Here is a 21,262-nt window from a genome sequence, read left to right as displayed (position 1 = left end):
ATAACTCTTATGTATACAATAACTAAAGGTTTTTCTCTGGCGCTTGTAGCACAAATACACAGACATTCATTTTGATTACAGCTCGTGCCTCTTTGTCCTTATAAATAAGTATGTATAATGTTTACATCGAGGATCATTTGTTTTGCTTTTTGTTTGCTTAAGTGCTGTGTTAGTCTTATGTCGTCAAAAGACAATTTCAATATGGTAATGTACACTGGTAATATTTTTGTCAAAGTGAACTGAGTAGAAATGTATTATTTCTTGGGAAAAAGTCAAAGAATTATTTTTAGTTTGTTTTGAACACTAATTGTTCATTAGTCATTAATACAAGTTGAGATTTCTCTTTTAAAATTGTGATCGTCCTACCTTCTTGGAGTTTCTTACCACATCATAAAGACCTCATAGAGATATCATAAAAGCGTCATAGGTACATGTATATCGTAGAGATATCGTGAAGAGGTTGTAGATATATCGTAGAAATATTGTAGAGATATCGTAAAGACGTCGTAGGGATATTGTAGAGACATCGTAGAGATATCGTAGAGATATCGTAGAGACATCGTAGGGATATCGTAGAGATATTCTCATGATAGAAGATAAAGTAAAGAGTTGAGAATCATCTATTTTTGCTGCAAAAACTGCAACATTTTACAAACAATAAATTCAGTTTTACTGAACCTTTATATAAATATGTTGTCTGTTTGAGATGGTTGTATCAGTTTTATGCAAAGTTATAAACACCATAAAACAGCATGGTATGTTGTATGTTGGTACATGTATGTGTGTATACAGGTGTCTGGTGAGGAGATAGAGACAGTTGTATTTGACTTGAGTCGCCCGCTAGGTGGTATTATTTCTGCCCATCTGACAATTCCTTACCGAGAGGAAGCCTATGAAGTTGTCTCTGATATCACCATTAGACCAGGTACACCTTTTTATGTCTGTGGACATAATACCACGTACATGTCTGTGTGTCTGTGCGTCTGTGCATCTGTGGACATAATACCATGTACATGTCTGTGTGTCTGTTCGTCTGTGTGTCTGTGCGTCTGTGGACATAATACCATGTACATGTCTGTGTGTCTGTGCGTCTGTGGACATAATACCATGTACGTGTCTGTGTGTCTGTGCGTCTGTGTACATAATACCATGTACATGTCTGTGTGTCTGTGCGTCTGTGTACATAATACCATGTACATGTCTGTGTGTCTGTGTACATAATACCATGTACATGTCTGTGTGTCTGTGCATCTGTGTACATAATACCATGTGCGTGTCTGTGCGTCTGTGTATATAATACCATGTACATGTCTGTGTGTCTGTGCATCTGTGTACATAATACCATGTGCGTGTCTGTGCGTCTGTGTATATAATACCATGTACATGTCTGTGTGTCTGTGTACATAATACCATGTACATGTCTGTGCGTCTGTGGACATAATACCAGGTACGTGTCTGTGTGTCTGCGCGTCTGTGTACATAATACCATGTATGTGTCTGTACGCCTGTATACGTAATACCATGTACATGTCTGTGTGTCTGTGCGTCTGTGTACATAATACCATGTACGTGTCTGTGCGTCTGTATACATAATACCATGTACATGTCTGTGTGTCTGTGTACATAATACCATGTGTGTGGCTGTGCGTCTGTGTACATAATACCATGTGCATGTCTGTGTGTCTGTGCGTCTGTGGACATAATACCATGTACATGTCTGTGTGTCTGTGTACATAATACCATGTACATGTCTGTGCGTCTGTGTACATAATGCCATGTACATGTCTGTGCATCTGTGTACATAATACCATGTATATGTCTGTGTGTCTGTGTACATAATATTTATTAGGTACATCTTTATCATTTTTGTGTATGAAGATATCTTCTCCAGTCAAATTGATGGTCTCTCAGTAATGAAATGATTAAACTCGTATTATGATGGTAGACTAACAAGAAGCCTTGAGTTTTTATAAAAGCCAAGGGATGGGATTTTGTTATGTGTCAACCAAAGAGATGAGACGCCTCTTGCAGCATGTTGCAGTATTGCTTATTTGGTAATATAATCAGGGTCTAGAGCGCTTTCTTCATGCTATCTCTCGCCACCAAGGTAACATGACTCCCAATCAGTTATCTCTAATAGTTGGTATATCACGAGTGGCTATGTTGCAGGGCTAAGCACATTCTCATATGACATAAGTTTCCTCTATGCTGTCCCAGTTTTGGAGCTTAACTTTGGCTTTTTAGGAGTAACAGTGAAAATTGACCCTGGTGTGACCTTCCGGATCAAACCAAACATCGGCTTCCTCGTTCTCGGCAGGCTGCTAGCCAATGGCATGAGCCAGAGTACCATCAAGTTTCTTCCAGTAGAGAAACCTTCGGGAGCTCCTCTAGGTCTGTCTAGTCTTCAGCTGACCTTCTTTTTATCAATCATTATAAAATGCTTCAAATGTTAAAGATGAAATTACACAAAGTATTAGTAGATATTATCAGAGCGTATCGGTAGTTTTCCATCATTTGCGATTGTATATTATGTTTGAGGTGATCTGACCGCCAGTATGTTCCAAGATTGAAATCGACTAAACTTTATTACGGTTAAAACGCATAGATCAAGCGAGAGTCTGATTATGCCATTTATTGCAGCAAAGAGACCGTCATGATAGATACGCAGAACGCTGATACTTGAGTCGATATCAACTATAGCATTGATATCGACTAGTGATGTCATTTTGCTCATGCTTTACTTACCATTTTAACCGTGATAAAGTTTTGTCGATTTTAATCTTGAAACATGCTGGCAGTCAGATCACCTCAAACATCAAACTCAATCGCAAATGGTAGAAAGATACCGATAGTTTTTAATAATACTTTCCCAAGTTTTCTAGGCTCGTCTTTAAAGCTTGCCTACAGTTAGCTTGTATAGAGTCATCCTCTCTTGCCTTATTACAAAATGTCCTTTGTTGTGGCAAATATTATCTTCCAAAATAAACTGCGCTTTTCTCTCCATATGATTTACCATGTTTATAGTATCACAATGGCCAATAAAAATTGTATACCATAACATAGTGCTGATTTGGCCAGGTGTGCATCACAACATGCATGTCAAAATGGAACCTGCTGTAGATGTTTACTGTAGACGTTTACTGTAGACGTTTACTGTAGACGTTTACTGTAGACGTTTACTGTAGACGTTTACTGTAGACGTTTACTGTATACGTTTACTGTAGACGTTTACTGTAGACGTTGACTGTAGACGTTTACTGTAGACGTTTACTGTAGACGTTTACTGTAGACGTTTACTGTAGACGTTTACTGTAGACGTTTACTGTAGACGTTTACTGTAGACGTTTACTGTAGACGTTGACTGTAGACGTTTACTGTAGACGTTTACTGTAGACGTTGACTGTAGACGTTGACTGTAGACGTTTACTGTAGACGTTTACTGTAGACGTTTACTGTAGACGTTTACTGTAGACGTTTACTGTAGACGTTTACTGTAGACGTTTACTGTAGACGTTTACTGTAGACGTTGACTGTAGACGTTTACTGTAGACGTTTACTGTAGACGTTTACTGTAGACGTTTACTGTAGACGTTTACTGTAGACGTTGACTGTAGACGTTTACTGTAGACGTTTACTGTAGACGTTTACTGTAGACGTTTACTGTAGACGTTTACTGTAGACGTTTACTGTAGACGTTTACTGTAGACGTTTACTGTAGACGTTTACTGTAGACGTTTACTGTAGACGTTGACTGTAGACGTTTACTGTAGACGTTTACTGTAGACGTTTACTGTTAACTTTTAATGTTTTTGTGGCTCTAGTGGTGTTTAAATGTGACAAAGATTTTCTCAAAATACAATTTTGAGAAATATCAAGCAAAATAATAAACATTCCTTTAAACTCCGTCACAACTTCATTCGATTTACAAGAAATTTGTCTCCCTCTGACTCATCTAAGCATGATTTAATTTTGTGTTCGAAGAGTCAAACTGAAAACGAACTATTTACCAAAATTGTTTTAAAGTTCTATGCTAGCACAACAGATTTTACTATTACAAGTACTTGAGAAGTTCTGTGCCCTGTAAGAGATCATTTTGTGTAGTAAGTATGTGTCCAATTATTCCATGATGCAGCAAGATTGTTAAATGGCGCAGGTGGTAGGTAGATTGCTTGACTCGAAATCCGAATATTTAGTTTTGAGCCCCATGTAGTGCAATTCGTTTGTTAACACTCCTGGCACAACTTCAGAAGGACATTGTTTTTGTTATAGTTAAGATTGATGACGTCAATCTTCTCTTGAAAATCTTTTCTTCAAGCTCGTGTTTTATTGTCGAATATGACTTTCGCTTATATTTGCTGTGATCTCTATCTTAAGATATTGCTGATTCTATTTTGTATCTGTATAGTTCGGTACAGGCGGCAACAAGATATCTACCTCGCCCCGTCAAACATCACATCTGCAGACGGACTATGTTGGGCCACAGCGGTGAGAGGCTTGAGACTGTGTGGAGGGGAGAATGAGAAAGAAGGTTTTATTAAAATGTATAACACAACCATCAACGCTTGGAGCTTAGTCTGTGATCCACAGTTTAACGATAGAACAGCTGAGGTAAGCTTGTTAGTACGGTGATTTATGCTGCCCATTACTCTTTACTAGTCTGTACTTTATTGGTTAACATATTGTTATACTTCTCACTGTTATACTACTCACTGTTATACTTCTCACTGTTATACTACTCACTGTTATACTACTCACCTTTATACTGCTCACTGTTATACTGCTCACTGTTATACTACTCACTGTTATACTAGTCACTGTTATACTACTCACTGTTATACTACTCACTATTATACTACTCACTATTATACTACTCACTGTTATACTACTCACTGTTATACTACTCACTGTTACATTACTCACCTTTATACTACTCACTGTTATACTGCTCACTGTTATACTACTCACTGTTATACTGCTCACTGTTATACTACTCACTGTTATACTACTCACCTTTATACTACTCACTGTTTTACTGCTCACTGTTATACTACTCACTGTTATACTACTCACCTTTATGATGATGACTGCATCACCAAGTACTCTTGAGTCACTTCTTCCACAGGTTTTCTGTCGTACGATGAATTACTACTCAGGCAATGTAGCTGTCAGATACAGTGAACTCTACGAATATTTTACATTCGGGAGGGACAGAGACCTCTATAAGGATCTTTGGACTCGGACCTATCTCTGCAATGGTGAATCACATTTCCTGTTTGTGTTTGCTGCTGGAGGCATTGGATCTGTCCGCTATTTACTTCAATAGGTTTTTGTTCTTAGACAATTATGCTGGTCATCAGCTGTTCTTAATTCTTGTTCTGTCCGCATCATCTCATAAGATTAGTATTGCTCTAGATAGTCATTGGTGAAAGATCTCCTTTACCATCTCTGTTAAAACTATGTTCGAATTTCTCTCTTTGGCTTTCCACTCAGACAAAGGGAGGCTAAAGCATTGCACTTGTATGTTTCTATAGCTACCTCACTACACTAGTTCATACAAGTACCTTATGTTTTTATAGTTACCTCACTGCACTTGTCCGTACAAGTATTGAGAGAGGACATAACCCGAACTGGAAGTCTTTTTAGACAAATGAAGACCTTAGATTTGATATCCATGGTTTTTCTTTCTCTGATCTCAGAACAGAAAGCAGCCATGTACGAATTGGCACAGTTTCAAGCAGTTCTTCGGCAACAGCTTGCTTGAGTTGTCAGATTTTGATTCTCTTCCGCCTTTGCGCTTGTTTGTGCAAAATGGAGTAGTGGTTAATATATGTATAAAACCGCAGCAGACACTACATCACCCGATGGGAATGGTAGATTTTTAGCTTGTAGTATTCTATCCTTCTAGGCGATTTTGCTATGGGTAGTGTTACAGTATTTCTTTCTCTCAGGTGATGATTCTATGCATAGTGTTACAGTATTTCACGCTCCCGGGTGATGGTGCTATGGATAGTGTTACAGTATTCCACTCTGTTAGGTGATGATGCTATGGATAGTGTTACAGTATTCCACTCTGTTAGGTGATGATGCTATGGATAGTGTTACAGTATTTCACTCTCTCAGGTGATGATGCTATGGATAGTGTTACAGTATTCCACTCTGTTAGGTGATGATGCTATGGATAGTGTTACAGTATTTCACTCTCTTAGGTGATGATGCTATGGATAGTGTTACAGTATTTCACTCTCTCAGGTGATGATGCTATGGATAGTGTTACAGTATTTCACTCTCTCAGGTGATGATGCTATGGATAGTGTTACAGTATTTCACTCTCTCAGGTGATGATGCTATGGATAGTGTTACAGTATTCCACTCTGTTAGGTGATGATGCTATGGATAGTGTTACAGTATTTCACTCTCTTAGGTGATGATGCTATGGATAGTGTTACAGTATTTCACTCTCTCAGGTGATGATGCTATGGATAGTGTTACAGTATTTCACTCTCTCAGGTGATGATGCTATGGATAGTGTTACAGTTTTTTATTCTCTTAGGTGATGAGAATCACATCGATGATTGTGATCAGAAGATCAACTACAACCTTCAGAAGTGCTCCAAGCGTCGTGGATATGTCTTTATCCGATGTGGAGATCGCAACCTTGACTCTAAGTACGACTACTGGGGAAATATTCGATTTGCTACAGAGACTACTGAAGTCAATGGGAATAAATTGGCCAGGTCTGCATTACGAAATGTAGAAATTATGGGAGCTGGTAAGCTTTTTGTTACAAATTTCTGCTCATCGACAGATGTTAGTCTCTTTTAGTATAGAAGGAATAAGTTGCATTTGCTAGATTTCATTGCGGTTTGTTGCTGAGAGAAGGGCTATGTTTTTTAGTCTTAACTTGTGTTATTTGCGGAGGAATTATTTTAAAATGTGTAGCAGACAAGATGTTCAATTTCTCATCAATAGAAGCTATATTTGACCGAGTTTTTTATCATATAAGTAGAATATTGTTGGTCCCCGCATTATTATATTTATAGGTAAAAAGATTTTACAAAAATAACACTTTCCACATCTGATCTTACCAACAATACTTGTGATCATATCAACAACAACATGGTGTTCACATCAACATTATTCATGATCATATGAACACCAACATGGTGATCATACTAACAATAATTGGGATCATACTTGTGTAAACATCTACATGGTGATCACACCAACAATCGTTGTGCTCATTTGAACAGTAACGTGATGATCTCACCGACAATAGTGGCAATCATATGAACACCAACACGGTGATCACACTAACATTACAAATAACCACATCAACATAGTTGCTCTATTTCCTCTTGTATTACAATGAAACTTATATGCAATGTCAGCTTTGCGTTTCCACTGTTTCTTTGTCATGTGTGAGATTTCTATATCATGTGTGAGATTTCTATATCATGTTTGAGATTTCTATATCATGTGTGAGATTTCTATATCATGTGTGAGATTTCTATACCATGTGTGAGTTTAGGCTGCATATAAATCTACTAATACTGCAGACTAACACTGCCAAGTAACTGTTGGTAATCACTGGAATAATGGTTTGACAGGAGTGTTACACGGTAACAAGGTTTCGGCCATCATGTCCACCTACCAGACTCCATCTACATACAATCTCAACATTCACAACTGTGCGTCCGGAGGACTGGATTTCATCTCCCCTCTTTCTGATGTCTTCCTTCTCAACAGCAGAGTTGAAAATAATCTTGGCTCGGCTCTCAATATTCTTGGTTAGTTTCCTGGGAGCATTCTAGTCTCACCTCCTAACTAAATGTGGGGGCATTCTAGTCTCACCTCCTAACTAAATGTGGGGGCATTCTAGTCGTGCCTCCTAACTAAATGTGGGAGCATTCTAGTCTCACCTCCTAACTAAATGTGGGAGCATTCTAGTCCCACCTCCTAACTAAATGTGGGAGCATTCTAGTCTCACCTCCTAACTAAATGTGGGGGCATTCTAGTCGCGCCTCCTAACTAAATGTGGGAGCATTCTAGTCTCACCTTCTAATTAAATGTGGGGGCATTCTAGTCTCACCTCCTAACTAAATGTAGGGGCATTCTAGTCGCGCCTCCCAACTAAATGTGGGAGCATTCTAGTCTCACCTCCTAACTAAATGTGGGGGCATTCTAGTCTCACCTCCTAACTAAATGTAGGAGCATTCTAGTCTCACCTCCTAACTAAATGTGGGAGCATTCTAGTTGCGCCTCCTAACTAATGAGGGAGCATTCTAGTCGCGCCTCCTAACTAAATGTGGGAGCGTTCTAGTCACACCTCCTAACTAAATGTGGGAGCATTCTAGTCTCACCTCCTAACTAAATGTGGGAGCATTCTAGTCACACCTCCTAACTAAATGTGGGAGCATTCTAGTCTCACCTCCTAACTAAATGTGGGAGCATTCTAGTCTCACCTCCTAACTAAATGTGGGGGCATTCTAGTCGCGCCTCCTAACTAAATGTGGGGGCATTCTAGTCGCGCCTCCTAACTAAATGTGGGAGCATTCTAGTCACACCTCCTAACTTAATGTGGGAGCATTCTAGTCGCGCCTCCTAACTAAATGTGGGGGCATTCTAGTCCCACCTCCTAACTTAATGTGGGAGCATTCTAGTCTCACCTCCTAACTAAATGTGGGAGCATTCTAGTCGCGCCTCCTAACTAATGAGGGAGCATTCTAGTCGCGCCTCCTAACTAAATGTGGGAGCGTTCTAGTCACACCTCCTAACTAAATGTGGGAGCATTCTAGTCTCACCTCCTAACTAAATGTGGGAGAATTCTAGTCGCACCTCCTAACTTAATGTGGGAGCATTCTAGTCCCACCTCCCAACTAAATGTGGGAGCATTCTAGTCGCACTTCCTAACTAAATGTGGGGGCATTCTAGTCTCACCGCCTAACTAAATGTGGGAGCATTCTACTCACACCTCCTAACTAAATGTGGGAGCATTCTAGTCGCGCCTCCTAGCTAAATGTGGGGGCATTCTAGTCACACCTCCTAACTAAATGTGGGAGCATTCTAGTCACACCTCCTAACTAAATGTGGGAGCATTCTAGTCACACCTCCTGACTAAATGTGGGAGCATTCTAGTCGCACTTCCTAACTAAATGTGGGGGCATTCTAGTCACACCTCCTAACTAGATGTGGGAGCATTCTAGTCGCGCCTCCTAACTAGATGTGGGAGCATTCTAGTCACACCTCCTAACTAAATGTGGGAGCATTCTAGTCGCACTTCCTAACTAAATGTGGGAGCATTCTAGTCTCACCTCCTAACTAATGAGGGAGCATTCTAGTTGCACCTCCTTACTAAATGTGGTATAAGCAACCACAATTATGCGTCTACAGGCAATTTCATCACTTGTGGCTGGCTCCATGGTTTGAGTGAAATGTTAAAAACTTACTTCAATATATATTTGGCAGTCTTCCAGAAGGAATTAAAGTTTTCTCATCTACTTTTATGACTATAAAATTATTATTTAATGTTGTTATCTCATCAACTTGTTTGTCATGGACGCTGTCCAACTGCTGTTTAACATGCAGCCTTTCATATGCAGCCATGCTGCTTGACCGTTACTAATACTCGATTTTAGCTGAGTTTCATCTCATTGCAGTAATTTTAGTTCAGCTGTAGGTGATAAATGTTACTTTTATTATTTGGAAAATATAAAATGATGTCAGGAAAGTTTGGCAAAATTTTAACAAGTTTATTTAATCCAATGATAGATGGGTCAGAAAAAATTTATGAGCATTTGTTTTTGCTATCTATAAAACTCAAATATATGAATTGCTCTTTCTTTTGTTTCAATCTAAAATGAAAAGTGAGTACAAATTCTCTGTATTGAACAGTTGTATTTCGTCAAATGAATATGAATGCTTCTCCGATTCTATGTCCTTCAGTTAACTACAGAAAATTTCATCCCTAACAACAGGTTAGTACTGTTATTGATACCATATGAGTACAGTAATACTTCAACTTACGAGTGCTCCGACTTACGAGAAACTTGAGATACGAGCCAGCTTTCAAGCAAGTTTTAGCACTAACATACGAGCCATGTTTGAGTTACGAGCATTTGAGTCAGTTGCCAAGTATGCCGGAGGTGTTTTATGAGAACAGGCTCACTCTGTATTTTTCAACTGCTCAGGTTATACTGTTGTACCGTGTTTTTGTGCACGATTTTCTGTGCAGAATTATGTGAATTAAAAGTACTGTGCGTAGACCGAAAGTTTGCCAGTAAAATGAAAGATAATACAAAGAAAAAGCAAATGGTAACAGTCGATATTAAACGGAAAAATATTGAAAAATATGTGAAATGTGTATGCGTGATTGAGCTAGCTCGGCAATATGACAGAAATACATTCATAATTATCAAACAGAAGGATTATATTCAGAGCATTTAGTTCGCAAAAGGACTAACCATAGTTTCTAAACGGTGCAGCGATCTTCACGACCGCTGATGGCATTGGACAAACAATTGGCCGGTGACAGCGTAACTGAAACGATGCTATGTGAAAAGGCCGGCGCTATCTATCCAAACTGTTTAATAGACATTCGGACAAGTTGGCTAGTGGTCGTGCATTAACCATTTGTGACGGACACTTGTGTTCGTCCTAATCGCAACATGTTGCAAGGGCGACAAAGGCAAACGTCCTTAGATAGGTTTATCTTAAAACGGCCGGCTAGTCGTGAAAGCGAAAAGAAGGAAAAATTTCTCGCTAACCAGCGAGAAACTTGAAACTATGAACGCCGAAGAAATTTTAATTACGTTCAGTTGAAAATGAAAGTTTGCTTTTAGGTTTGCTTCTAAGTTTGTCTTTTAACACTGATAAATTCCAAATTTATCAAAGTCAATTGTTGTAACGAAGGATAACTTATATCTCCCTCCCTGGCAAATGCGAGTGTTAACTGCTATTGTATGTATTTAATTTTACATTTTAATTAATCACATTTCTTTGCATTATTTTTTATTTGTTGCTTTTTGAAAGCATGTAGTACGTAAGGACAATAACCAACATGTTCTTTCTGTTACAATATCTTGTTTTGAGTGTTTTATTTGCTTTTTTAGAGTATGGAAACCAATCAATATATATTTAATTATTCTATATATAAATTAATTGCACCAACATGCGAGTAAATTGACATACGAGCTCAGTCTCGGAACGCATTAAGCTCGTAAGTTGAAGTATGACTGTAGTTGATTGTTGGTAGGCGATGTTGATGAGGATCTCACCCCTAACAACAGGTTAGTATTGTTATTGACACCATATAAGCAGTTGATTGTTGGTAGGCGATGTTGATGAGGCAGTTGAATTGTGTGTTTAGTGCTCAGCGGGGAGATGGGAGGAGATGAATCGCAGTTCAAGACTCTCAACTCCTCAAGTCTGCCGTACAGAGTTTTTGGCATGGTAGACATGTGTGACTCTGAGAAAGTGATAGACATAGAGGAGAGAGTCCTAGTCTATTACAAGTATGACTTTGACTCTGTTAGCTGTGTCAAAGTCTTTCGGAATATTCGTAAAACTCGACTCAACATTAGGTTTTTGCAGGTGAGCAAAATTGATTCAATCGTTGGCATGCAGACAGCTGGAAGTTTATTGACGATGTTAATTGCTACTCAGCTGTAGGTCAGGTGACTCACATGGTGACACATGAGGCAGGCTCTTATTTACCCAATTTTATAGCAAAATGTATATAAAGTTAGAGGGGAGGAGCTAGTATCTATAAAAAGTTAGAGGAAATGGTCTAGCATCTATATAAAGTTAGGGGGAAGGGCTAGCATCTATATGAAATTAGAGGAGAGGGGCTAGCACATATAGATACCTTCTGGAAGTCTGTGGACATATTTCACTCCTCTATATAAAGTTAGGGGAGGGGCTAGCATCTATATAAAGTTAGGGGGAGAGGCTTGCATCTATATAAAGTTAGGAGGGAAAGGCTAGTATCTATATAAAATTAGAGGAGAGAGGCTAGCATCTATATAAAGTTAGGGGGGAAGGGCTAGCATCTATATAAAGTTAGGGGGAGAGTCTTGCATCTATATAAAATTAGAGGAGAGAGGCTAGATACATTCTAGAGGTCTGTGGACATATTTAACTCATCTATTCATTGATCAACTTTACAGAGTTTCTAAAAAATAAAATAAAACTTCAGTTTTAGCATACATGTCTTAGGCTGTATTTTGTATTTTTCAAAGGTGAACCTTTTCTCGGATGACTTCAGCAGAAACTCAGTGGAGGTATATGATGGTCCCGACTTTGTAAATCATCTCCTTCTTAAGGATATTAGGGCTAACTCAACTGACCAGGTACATCAGTTAATATCTAATCCATCAAATTGTCCCAAGCGTATGTAGAGAAAATATATAGTCTTAGAGCATGATCATTGCTTAACACTACAGATGAAACAATAGCCATAAAGGTGTTGAGCACTAAATGACTATTAATTCTTTTGCAACAAACCAACTCACTGTTTGCCAAATATATCTTGAGCTTCACATTGCAACTTGTGCTAATCTTCTGACATCACCTGTCAAGTGCTTTTATAAATTTAGGTTAATCTTCTGGCATCACCTGTCAAGTGCATTTATAAAATTGTGACAATCAACTTTGCTTTCAGGTCAGTTTACATATTTGAATCTTGCAGGTTTCCCTGCAACTTACCATAAAACCTGTATTTGAACGCCAATTTTATTTGAACGCCCGCCCCTCTATTTGACCGCCGCTATGGGAGAAAGGTTAAAAAATAGAGCGCCACCCTTTAATTGAACGCCACTTCTATTTGAACGCTACTTCTATTTGAACGTCACTTCTATTTGATTAAAACTATTTGAAATTCTTATCCTTACGAACCCATAATAGCAAGTAATCAGTAAAAAGGTTTCCACCAAACCGTTCTAATAATGACTCGATTACATTGATAACAATTAATTCGTTCATTCTTTTTGTTTGTATCGAAGACTGTTTTCAAACTTTCAAGGTTTTAGATTTTTCTGTTGAAAATTTGGATTGCATTGCTATAGAAATATTTAGTAACTGTATCAGGCTAATAGTAGTTATTATTTAATGCGGTCTTGATACTTCGATGAATGCGGGGAAAAGTTTTCGCATTTACAATGGAAAATTTGCTCTTATGAATTTTGAGGCTAACATTTTAAGGCTCTTTTGAGTACACGCATTTTCTCTTTATTAGCGCTAGAAGTTTCTATTCAAAATTGCATCGCTTATAAGTTTTGCTTTGCTAAAAAATGCTTGGACGGTAATATCTACTAGCTCAGCTGTGCAAAAGACGGTTTGAGGCCAGAAGACATTGTAGAAGTTACTGAACAGCCATAAGAATATGAAATAGTTTCAAACGGAGGCAACAATCAGAACACAACTGGCTGAGCAAACTAATATTTTTGTTTTAAAAATGTTAGTTTGTTTTTAGATGCTAATTTTTGTTTCTGCATGTATTATAATTATGGTTTGTTTATGTCACTTGTTCTTGAATATATATTTTTAGCGTTTGATGGTTTATTATTATTATGAAACTTATAAATTTACGGATTTATAGCATATTATTTGGTAGCATTATTACGGTAATCCGAACTCAGCTTGCAACGGATCGACGCTCGTAACTCCTGTTTTATTGCACATAAATGCCAGTTTTAGCTGCAAACTGTAGCAAACATATCAATGAGTGCAATGTGTTAAGTATAGTTATAAAATGGAAATATGCCTTCAAATTCAGAAAGAAATAAAAAATTTAAAGCTCCAACAAACCGCAACGCAAATTGCAACACTGGCTATCAGATCACCGTAGATTAATCGCGATTAACCGTAGATTAATCGCGATTAATCTACGGTGATCTGAGAATTGCAACGCTGGCTATCAGATCACCGTAGATTAATCGCGATTAATCTACGGTGATCTGAGAATTGCAACGCTGGCTATCAGATCACCGTAGATTAATCGCGAGCAATAGATATCAACTAGCAGAGGCATGTATCAGCTTCCTTGTGCATATTTATTTAGGGAGTTGAAGTATGACAAGTTGGAGATGAGTTAGCAACCAAAATGGTTGTCACACCGCCTGAAGGAGAGTGCAAAATATAGGCGACATTCGATTGCCCGTGAAAGGGTGAATCGAAAATTGAAAATTATCCTCTCAACATTCTCGCAAATTGTTTGAAAAATACATGGCCACCCTTTATTTGAACGTCTCCTCTAACAAAGCGGCATTTTAAGGAAAGGGCTGAAAAATAAAGGGTTTACGGTAGTTATTCGCTAGTTTACTGCATTATTGTTGTCTAGGTAACTGAGGGATCAGGTTTTGTAGGAAAAGAAGAGTGTATACAAGACAACCGAGTATTATAATGTAGAATTTCAACAAACACAACCACAGTATCAGATGGGATTGCATCTGCATGCTAGTCCTGCCTCTGGGATGCATGGCTTCATAGCTGAAATTACATCCAGCTCAAGCAGTTATTCAGGTATATATTGTCTCTCTAATGATTTATGTAGGAACGCAAGTAATCATTCAGGTATATGCTATATCTCTGTGGTTCGTGTAGCATTTATTCAAGTATGTACAATGTAAAATCAAAGCTTTGAAGACCAGGCTAAATGTTATTTACAAAAAATTTTTTTGAGCCACATTGACGGAAATTGCAGGGGATTTTTTGTATAAAACGTATCACTGTTTGTGTTTGTCAACCATGCTCATTTGATTTGTCCATTTGGTGTCACAATCTCAGTGTTTTGTGTCTGTATTAGGTGATGACGGTGTTCACAAGGTGATTGGAAATGTGTTTTACAAGAATTATGGCAGCTCTATGCATTACTCTACGGTTGGGGAGACAAATCCTGGCATAGTTGTCACAGGTAACTACTAAATTGTGTGAATCGGTGGAGGGTAGGTCACATGGTATGCGTCTGTTTTGTCAAAGCAGTCTGTGTCCTAGGTTGATTTAACTTAGGGTAGATTTTTAGCAGCGGCATTTCGTTACCTTTGGTGTTTTTAATTCAATAATATCTAATATTTTTACTTCTAGTATTTTCTAATATTCTAATATTTTTATTGGCTCAATCATAGACCTATTAACCCTTTCGCGGGCGAATTTTCAAAACTAAATCAGACTCCCATGGGCGAATTAATTTTCCAAAAAATCAATTTATTTAAAAGGTTTATACACTTTTCTGTGTGTTATTATGTGCATATATCTATGTTTAAAGGTGCATATGTATACATGTATATGTCTATAGGCATATATATATATTATAAACAAATAAAAATGTATAACATAACATATATGCTTTTCATAATAATTGTCTATTTACGAATGATATTTTCTAAAGCATTCTCCTTTACAAAGGCCCACATCACAGTCTTTGCACCATGTACTTATTCGTGTAACAAAGAGCTCCCACAAAGATCTACTTCCTGGATTGACCGGCTCAAAAAACTTTTCAAAATACTCTACTGGTTGAGCATCTACTGGAGTAAATACTGGGCCTGTCACTGCTATAAACTGCTGAATTGTAGGAGATTTATCTCTGTTTATGTTGGTTATATTCTTCCAGGCACCGGCATCATTCCTACTCACATCCTCATCATTACTGCTACCAGCCTTTTCATCACTGTCACTTCCAGATGTAAAGTTATTCCAATCACAATCCAAACCTGATTCATTGTCATCTCTTGCTACTAAATCCAAAAAGTCACTGTCAGCTCTGAATCTCATAGTAATTTCGGTACTAGTACTGGCATTATTAGAATAATCTCGGGAGGTTCTTTTAGAAGTCGCCATGACGGTAAACTAAAGTCAAACTCTCGAAAAATTCGGTAAAGAAAAGCTAAAGCCGAACCAAGAAAAATAAAAGTTGATAAATTATTTGGAACAATTTTCTAATTTTTTTTGAAAGTGTATTTATTCATCACTGCTAAAAACGATCGTTCTTTTTTCAACTTTGAAGTCAATTTTTGAGGCTAACCGAAACTACTATATCTTAGCTTGCTATTGGTAAAAAAAGTAAACAAAAAACGGCATTTAGCTAACCAGAAACTGCAATAATAAAGTACGTTACCGAAACGACAAAAATGTCGCACTGCCCATTAGCAGCCGTATCGCAAAGCGACAAAAACGTCGCTCTGCCCGCGAAAGGGTTAACTATACCTAATAGTATAGTATAATAATACTATAGTTAGAGTAGTCAATAGTTCTACGGGCTCAACGCATGCAGATGATTGTTTCCTTTCATTTATGTACAGGTATGATATAGTAATTTGTGGTGTAGTGGTTGGAGTGCCTTTCATTTAAGTACAGGTATGATATAGTAATTTGGTGTAGTGGTTGGAGTGCCTTTCATTTAAGTACAGGTATGATATAGTAATTTTTGGTGTAGTGGTTGGATTGCCTTTCGTTTAAGTACAGGTATGATATAGTAATTTGTGGTGTAGTGGTTGGAGTGCTGAATTGAAAATTGTACTCGAGTTCAATTCCCGTGTGAGGCTAATTTGTTCTTAATGCTCTTGGCATGGCTTTGGATAGACGAATGGACAGTGCTCTTCTTATAGTATAGATTTAGCCTCTTTATACATTTTTTACACTGCACAATTTTTAACATGACATCGTAACTCTGAGCCGTCTTTAAGTGAGCCATAGGTGTAGTCAAATGATGACTACTTTTATCATGACATCATAACTCCGAGCCATCTTTAAGTGAGCCATAGGTGTAGTCAAATCAAGACTACTTTTAACATGACATAACGCCGAGCCGTCTTTAAGCCATAAGTGTAGTCAAATCAAGACTACTTTTATCATGACATCGTAACTCTGAGTAGTCCTTAAGTGAGCCATAGGTGTAGTCAAATGATGACTACTTGTATTTACTACTAAACTCTTTTAATAAAAAACTGGCATCTCAAAACTCGTTTCATTCTAACAGGAAATGTGTTCAGGGAGAACGGCCTAGATGTCCTCAATCTCACCTCGACAGCCAATGTTCTCATCGAGACACAAAATGTTGGAGCCCTTAGTATCAGCAACAACATGTTTGTCGACAACAATGGTAGCTGCACTGTGTGGCTAAGCGCCGATGGCAGTGAGTAGCATCGCTATTGGTCATCTAGTCAGAACAGAAGTCAAACGCATTCTCTTTCTTTTCAGGATTGATCCTTTAGTGATAGAAGTTTTTCTAACAGATCATCATATGCTCTAACTCATTTTGGTTTTTCACCGGTCGGTGAAGATGTCTGTTTCGACTTCTCAGTGATCTCAATTTTCAGCCTTCACGCATCTCACTCATACTGTTCAACAAAGGTCTCGCCTATTCGTGTTACCGCTCCTGTTTCATCCAGCCTCCACGCATCTCACTCATACTGTTCAACAAAGGTCTCACCTATTCCTGTTACCGCTCCTGTTTCATCCAGCCTCCACGCATCTCACTCATACTGTTCAACAAAGATCTCGCCTATTCCTATTACCGCTCCTGTTTCATCCAGCCTCCACGCATCTCACTCATACTGTTCAACAAAGATCTCGCCTATTCTCGTTTTATCCAGCCTTCTTAGTTGTGAAAATTTAGCTCATCATCAATGGGTTGTCAGTTATAGTTATAGTTACTTTTCTATGAACTTTTCTTTAAATTTGAAGACATATTTTTGTTTTATAACTATATTTAACAATGTTGCATAACATTCATTGATATGTTTGCTACAGTTTGCAGCCAAAACTAGCTTTTTATGTGAAATAGAAGTTGAGTTAGGAGCATTTATCCATTGTAAGCCGCGTTAAGATAGCCGCAAGGATGCTATTAAATAACATGCTACAAATCTGCATATTTGTAAGTTATATAATGATAATCTATCAAATGATACAAATATATAGTCATGATCAAGTGACATAAACGAACCATACTTATATTACATACAGAAAAAAATTGACGTTTTTAAAACAAAAATATTTTCATCGTTTACTCGGATAGCTGCGTTCTGCTTGTTGCTTTCGATGGAACGAACATCTTCTAGTTGTCCAATACCTTCCACAATATCTTTTGGCCTTAACTTTTCTTCTGCACTGCTGAGCTAGTCAATATTAGGGTATTGTTAGGGAAAGCAAAACTTTCACGCGCTGCATTTAGCCCAAATGCAACGCGTAAAAGTTTGCTCGCTAAATGTAACCTTTGGCCCAAAATTTGCAAACCGGTTTTCATATGCATGTTCTTCGAAGTATTGAGACTGCGTTAAACAAGGAACTACTCTTAGTCTGAGACGGATATTAATTATTTCCATGGTGTTGCTTTCAAAGTTCATCTACCAACGTAAATTTATACCATTTTTTATATAGGTACACGTACTTCAAAGTAAAAAGACTGCATTAAACAAGGATTTACTATTAGCCTGAGACTGTTATTGATTATTTCTGTGGTGTTGCTTTCAAAGTTTTAACGAAAAAAAAGTGAAAAGCTTAGGTGTTACACAACGAGAGAATTGAGTGTTATTAATATAAACGATTAATTATTAATATGATTTGTGGACACTTTTCCACATCACTTGATATTATGGGTTTCATAAAGATCAAAGATAGTCAAAGTGTTGGTCAATTGGAGGTCTTGTTCAAATAGAGGGTGGCGCTCTATTTTTTAACCCTGCTCTCGTGGTGGTAGTCAAATAGAGGTGGCCTTCAATTAGAGGTGGCCTTCACTTAGAGATTTTATGGTAAGTAAGATCAGCTTCTTCTGAAAAAAGTTAGGCAAATCATCTTTACTTCACTTTAAAATTGAACAAGCTGTCAATCAGATATCGTATACCTGTGTGTACATCTATTTGGGAACAATCAGATATCGTATACCTGTGTGTATATCTGTTTGGGAACAATCAGATATTATATACCTGTGTGTTCATCTGTTTGGAAATGATCAGACATCAGATACCTGTGTGTACATCTGGTGGGAAGAAAGCTACCGTATATACTTTTATATAGGTAGCACCAATACATAGGTCACGACCCTAGTTGTCAATTTTCAAAGTTTTTGAACCACGGATAGGTCGTGCTGTAGTCTGAGCTAAGCTCAAATTGATGCGATCTGCTGGTAGGAGTAATAAAAGCTTATACATATAAAATACTTAATTTATAGGCCTATAAACTATATTTTATGATATTGCATTATGTTATGCGATGTAAATATTTCATGCGCGCCGATAGTAGAAAGAAAATCATAAACTAGTAAAAAGGTGAAGGTTTCTCACTGCGCGTCATTGGTGACAATGCTTAAAAAAAAAATAGGACTAACACACTGGTGCAATTAGGAAATTTTTATCAGTAGGTCAGTAGAAATCTTTGATAAATGTATGTATTGTATTTATGCATAGAAAAGGCTTTGAAAGCTTATGACAAACTCATACTGTTATATTTGCAAGTCATTGCAATCTTCGATTGGTGCGACTGTCTGACAGAGTTTACCATTCACGTCCCGTGGATAAATTACGCCACCTAATTATGATCAACTCTTGATTAAAAAAGTACAACATCTTTGAGTATATAAGCTAGTATACTACGCTGGATTCTCTAGATGTTTCTTTTTTTGTAATTGTGGTATCACCCTTTGTGTCAGCTCTGTAGTTGTTTCTCACATATAGCCTGTGATTCATAGAGGCATCTCGGGTGGTCAGGGCCAACGTCTCCAACAATATATTCTATCGGACTATTAATGGTGAAGCCCTGCGAGTATATGGAAATCAGTACCAGGAAGTGCTTGTACTCTTCAACTACATAGCTGACAATGTTGTTGATAACCTCAACACTGTCGACCTCCGATACACCGCCCTCAACTTCACAGGTGTGTGTCCGTTTCTATGGTTTCATCGCAGTCTCTCGACCTATAGCATTCAAGCTGTTTTCAACCGTTTGAAATTTTTCTGTTTTTGTTTTCACTTGACTATGTTGTTTAAATGCCCGTATTCCCACAGGAAGCTACTAACATTGTTAACATGTAGATCATTCCATTATAATGACCTTCCATTGTCAACTGCTTTTAGGAAACACGTTATACCACAACCAGGGGGCTCATGGCATGGACATTTGGTCAGGGGAGGTTGCAAAGCAGGTGGTAGAGTTAAACCAGTTCTACGGCAATTATCCTGGGGATAAATTTAAGGTATGTCTGTAGCTCTCTTTGTAATTTTTTTTTCCAGTTTCTATTATTGAAGCCTGTAACGTGTTCACCCGTCGATGTTCCTTCATAGCTAGTAGAATCTCTGTATACTGGTTGTAGGTAACAGCAGAGCAGTGTTCTATTTGTAGGGTTTAGTGGCATTTTTAATTATGCTATGGTTTGGAAAGAAAATGTTGGCAGACCATTTCATTATTGTTTATTATTATTATTGTTTCAACTAATAATCACCGAGTTAGTGCTGCTGCAGTATAGTGTTTTGCATCGTGAAATTACCACTATGTCACAATCATCTGGAAAGTTCCCAACCTATATATATCTCAAAGTCTGTCGTCGTTCAGTCTGCCCAGCTATAGCTATTAAAATCTAAGAATGAAAGATCCGCTTCGTGCTGTATTTGATCTCAACCTCCCGTTAACCCTGGAATATTAACCAACTAATTAACCAACTTTACCGAACCAATTAAGCTACTCGAAAATGCAATGGATTCATTAGGCGATATAAGTTGCTATCTCGGTTAAAACATGCGTAACACTTTGCGTTGCACAATGTCACTAAAGCTTGCTCTCACTGCTCTTATTAGTAAGTTTAGCAATACGGATAGTAGCTTACTTAAATTAGTCATTGGCAATGTGCCAGGCTAATGGCAAATGGCAGGCAACTACATTACCTGCCATTGTTTATAAGTTGTTTTTTACTCATCACCCTCTCGCTATAATAATATTTGTTCAGATAGTCATCACACATGACGAACTGCCTGACTGGCTGAGTACTAGTATTATGTTGTGAAACATTTTAGAGTTAGCAACACTGAATCAGTAGCTAGAGAGATTAGCACCACATCATGAGTAGTTGGAGAGATTAGTACCTCATCATGAGTAGTTAGAGAGATTAGCACCACATCATGAATAGCTAGAGATATTAGCACCACACCATGAGTAGTTAGAGAGATTAACAATTGATTAACAAGATTGACACCATTATTACTGACTCTCTTGTTTGCAGAGGGTAAGTCACACCCTCCCTCCTATGGCCATAGCAAATTCATTGTCTGTCATTTAGTAA

At 37.8% G+C, this 21,262-nt stretch overlaps 1 protein-coding gene across 1 annotated transcript in view; it reads left to right on the top strand.

The window, feature by feature from the left end:
* LOC137397289 (protein bark beetle-like) overlaps nucleotides 1-21,262 on the top strand; it is a 163,939-nt gene that overhangs the window by 114,718 nt on the left and 27,959 nt on the right. Inside the window, 13 exon segments of the mRNA XM_068083579.1 lie at nucleotides 793-925; nucleotides 2,245-2,400; nucleotides 4,406-4,608; nucleotides 5,123-5,255; nucleotides 6,551-6,769; nucleotides 7,608-7,787; nucleotides 11,366-11,589; nucleotides 12,237-12,347; nucleotides 14,367-14,517; nucleotides 14,801-14,908; nucleotides 16,973-17,128; nucleotides 19,679-19,864; nucleotides 20,064-20,182. Coding sequence (XP_067939680.1) covers nucleotides 793-925; nucleotides 2,245-2,400; nucleotides 4,406-4,608; nucleotides 5,123-5,255; nucleotides 6,551-6,769; nucleotides 7,608-7,787; nucleotides 11,366-11,589; nucleotides 12,237-12,347; nucleotides 14,367-14,517; nucleotides 14,801-14,908; nucleotides 16,973-17,128; nucleotides 19,679-19,864; nucleotides 20,064-20,182 — 2,079 coding nt within the window.

This window comes from Watersipora subatra, chromosome 5 (genome assembly GCF_963576615.1).
Source record: "Watersipora subatra chromosome 5, tzWatSuba1.1, whole genome shotgun sequence".
Lineage (NCBI taxonomy): Eukaryota > Metazoa > Bryozoa > Gymnolaemata > Cheilostomatida > Watersiporidae > Watersipora > Watersipora subatra.
The sequence above is the reverse complement of the archived record's forward strand: the minus strand, read 5'-3'. Positions and strand labels throughout refer to the sequence as shown.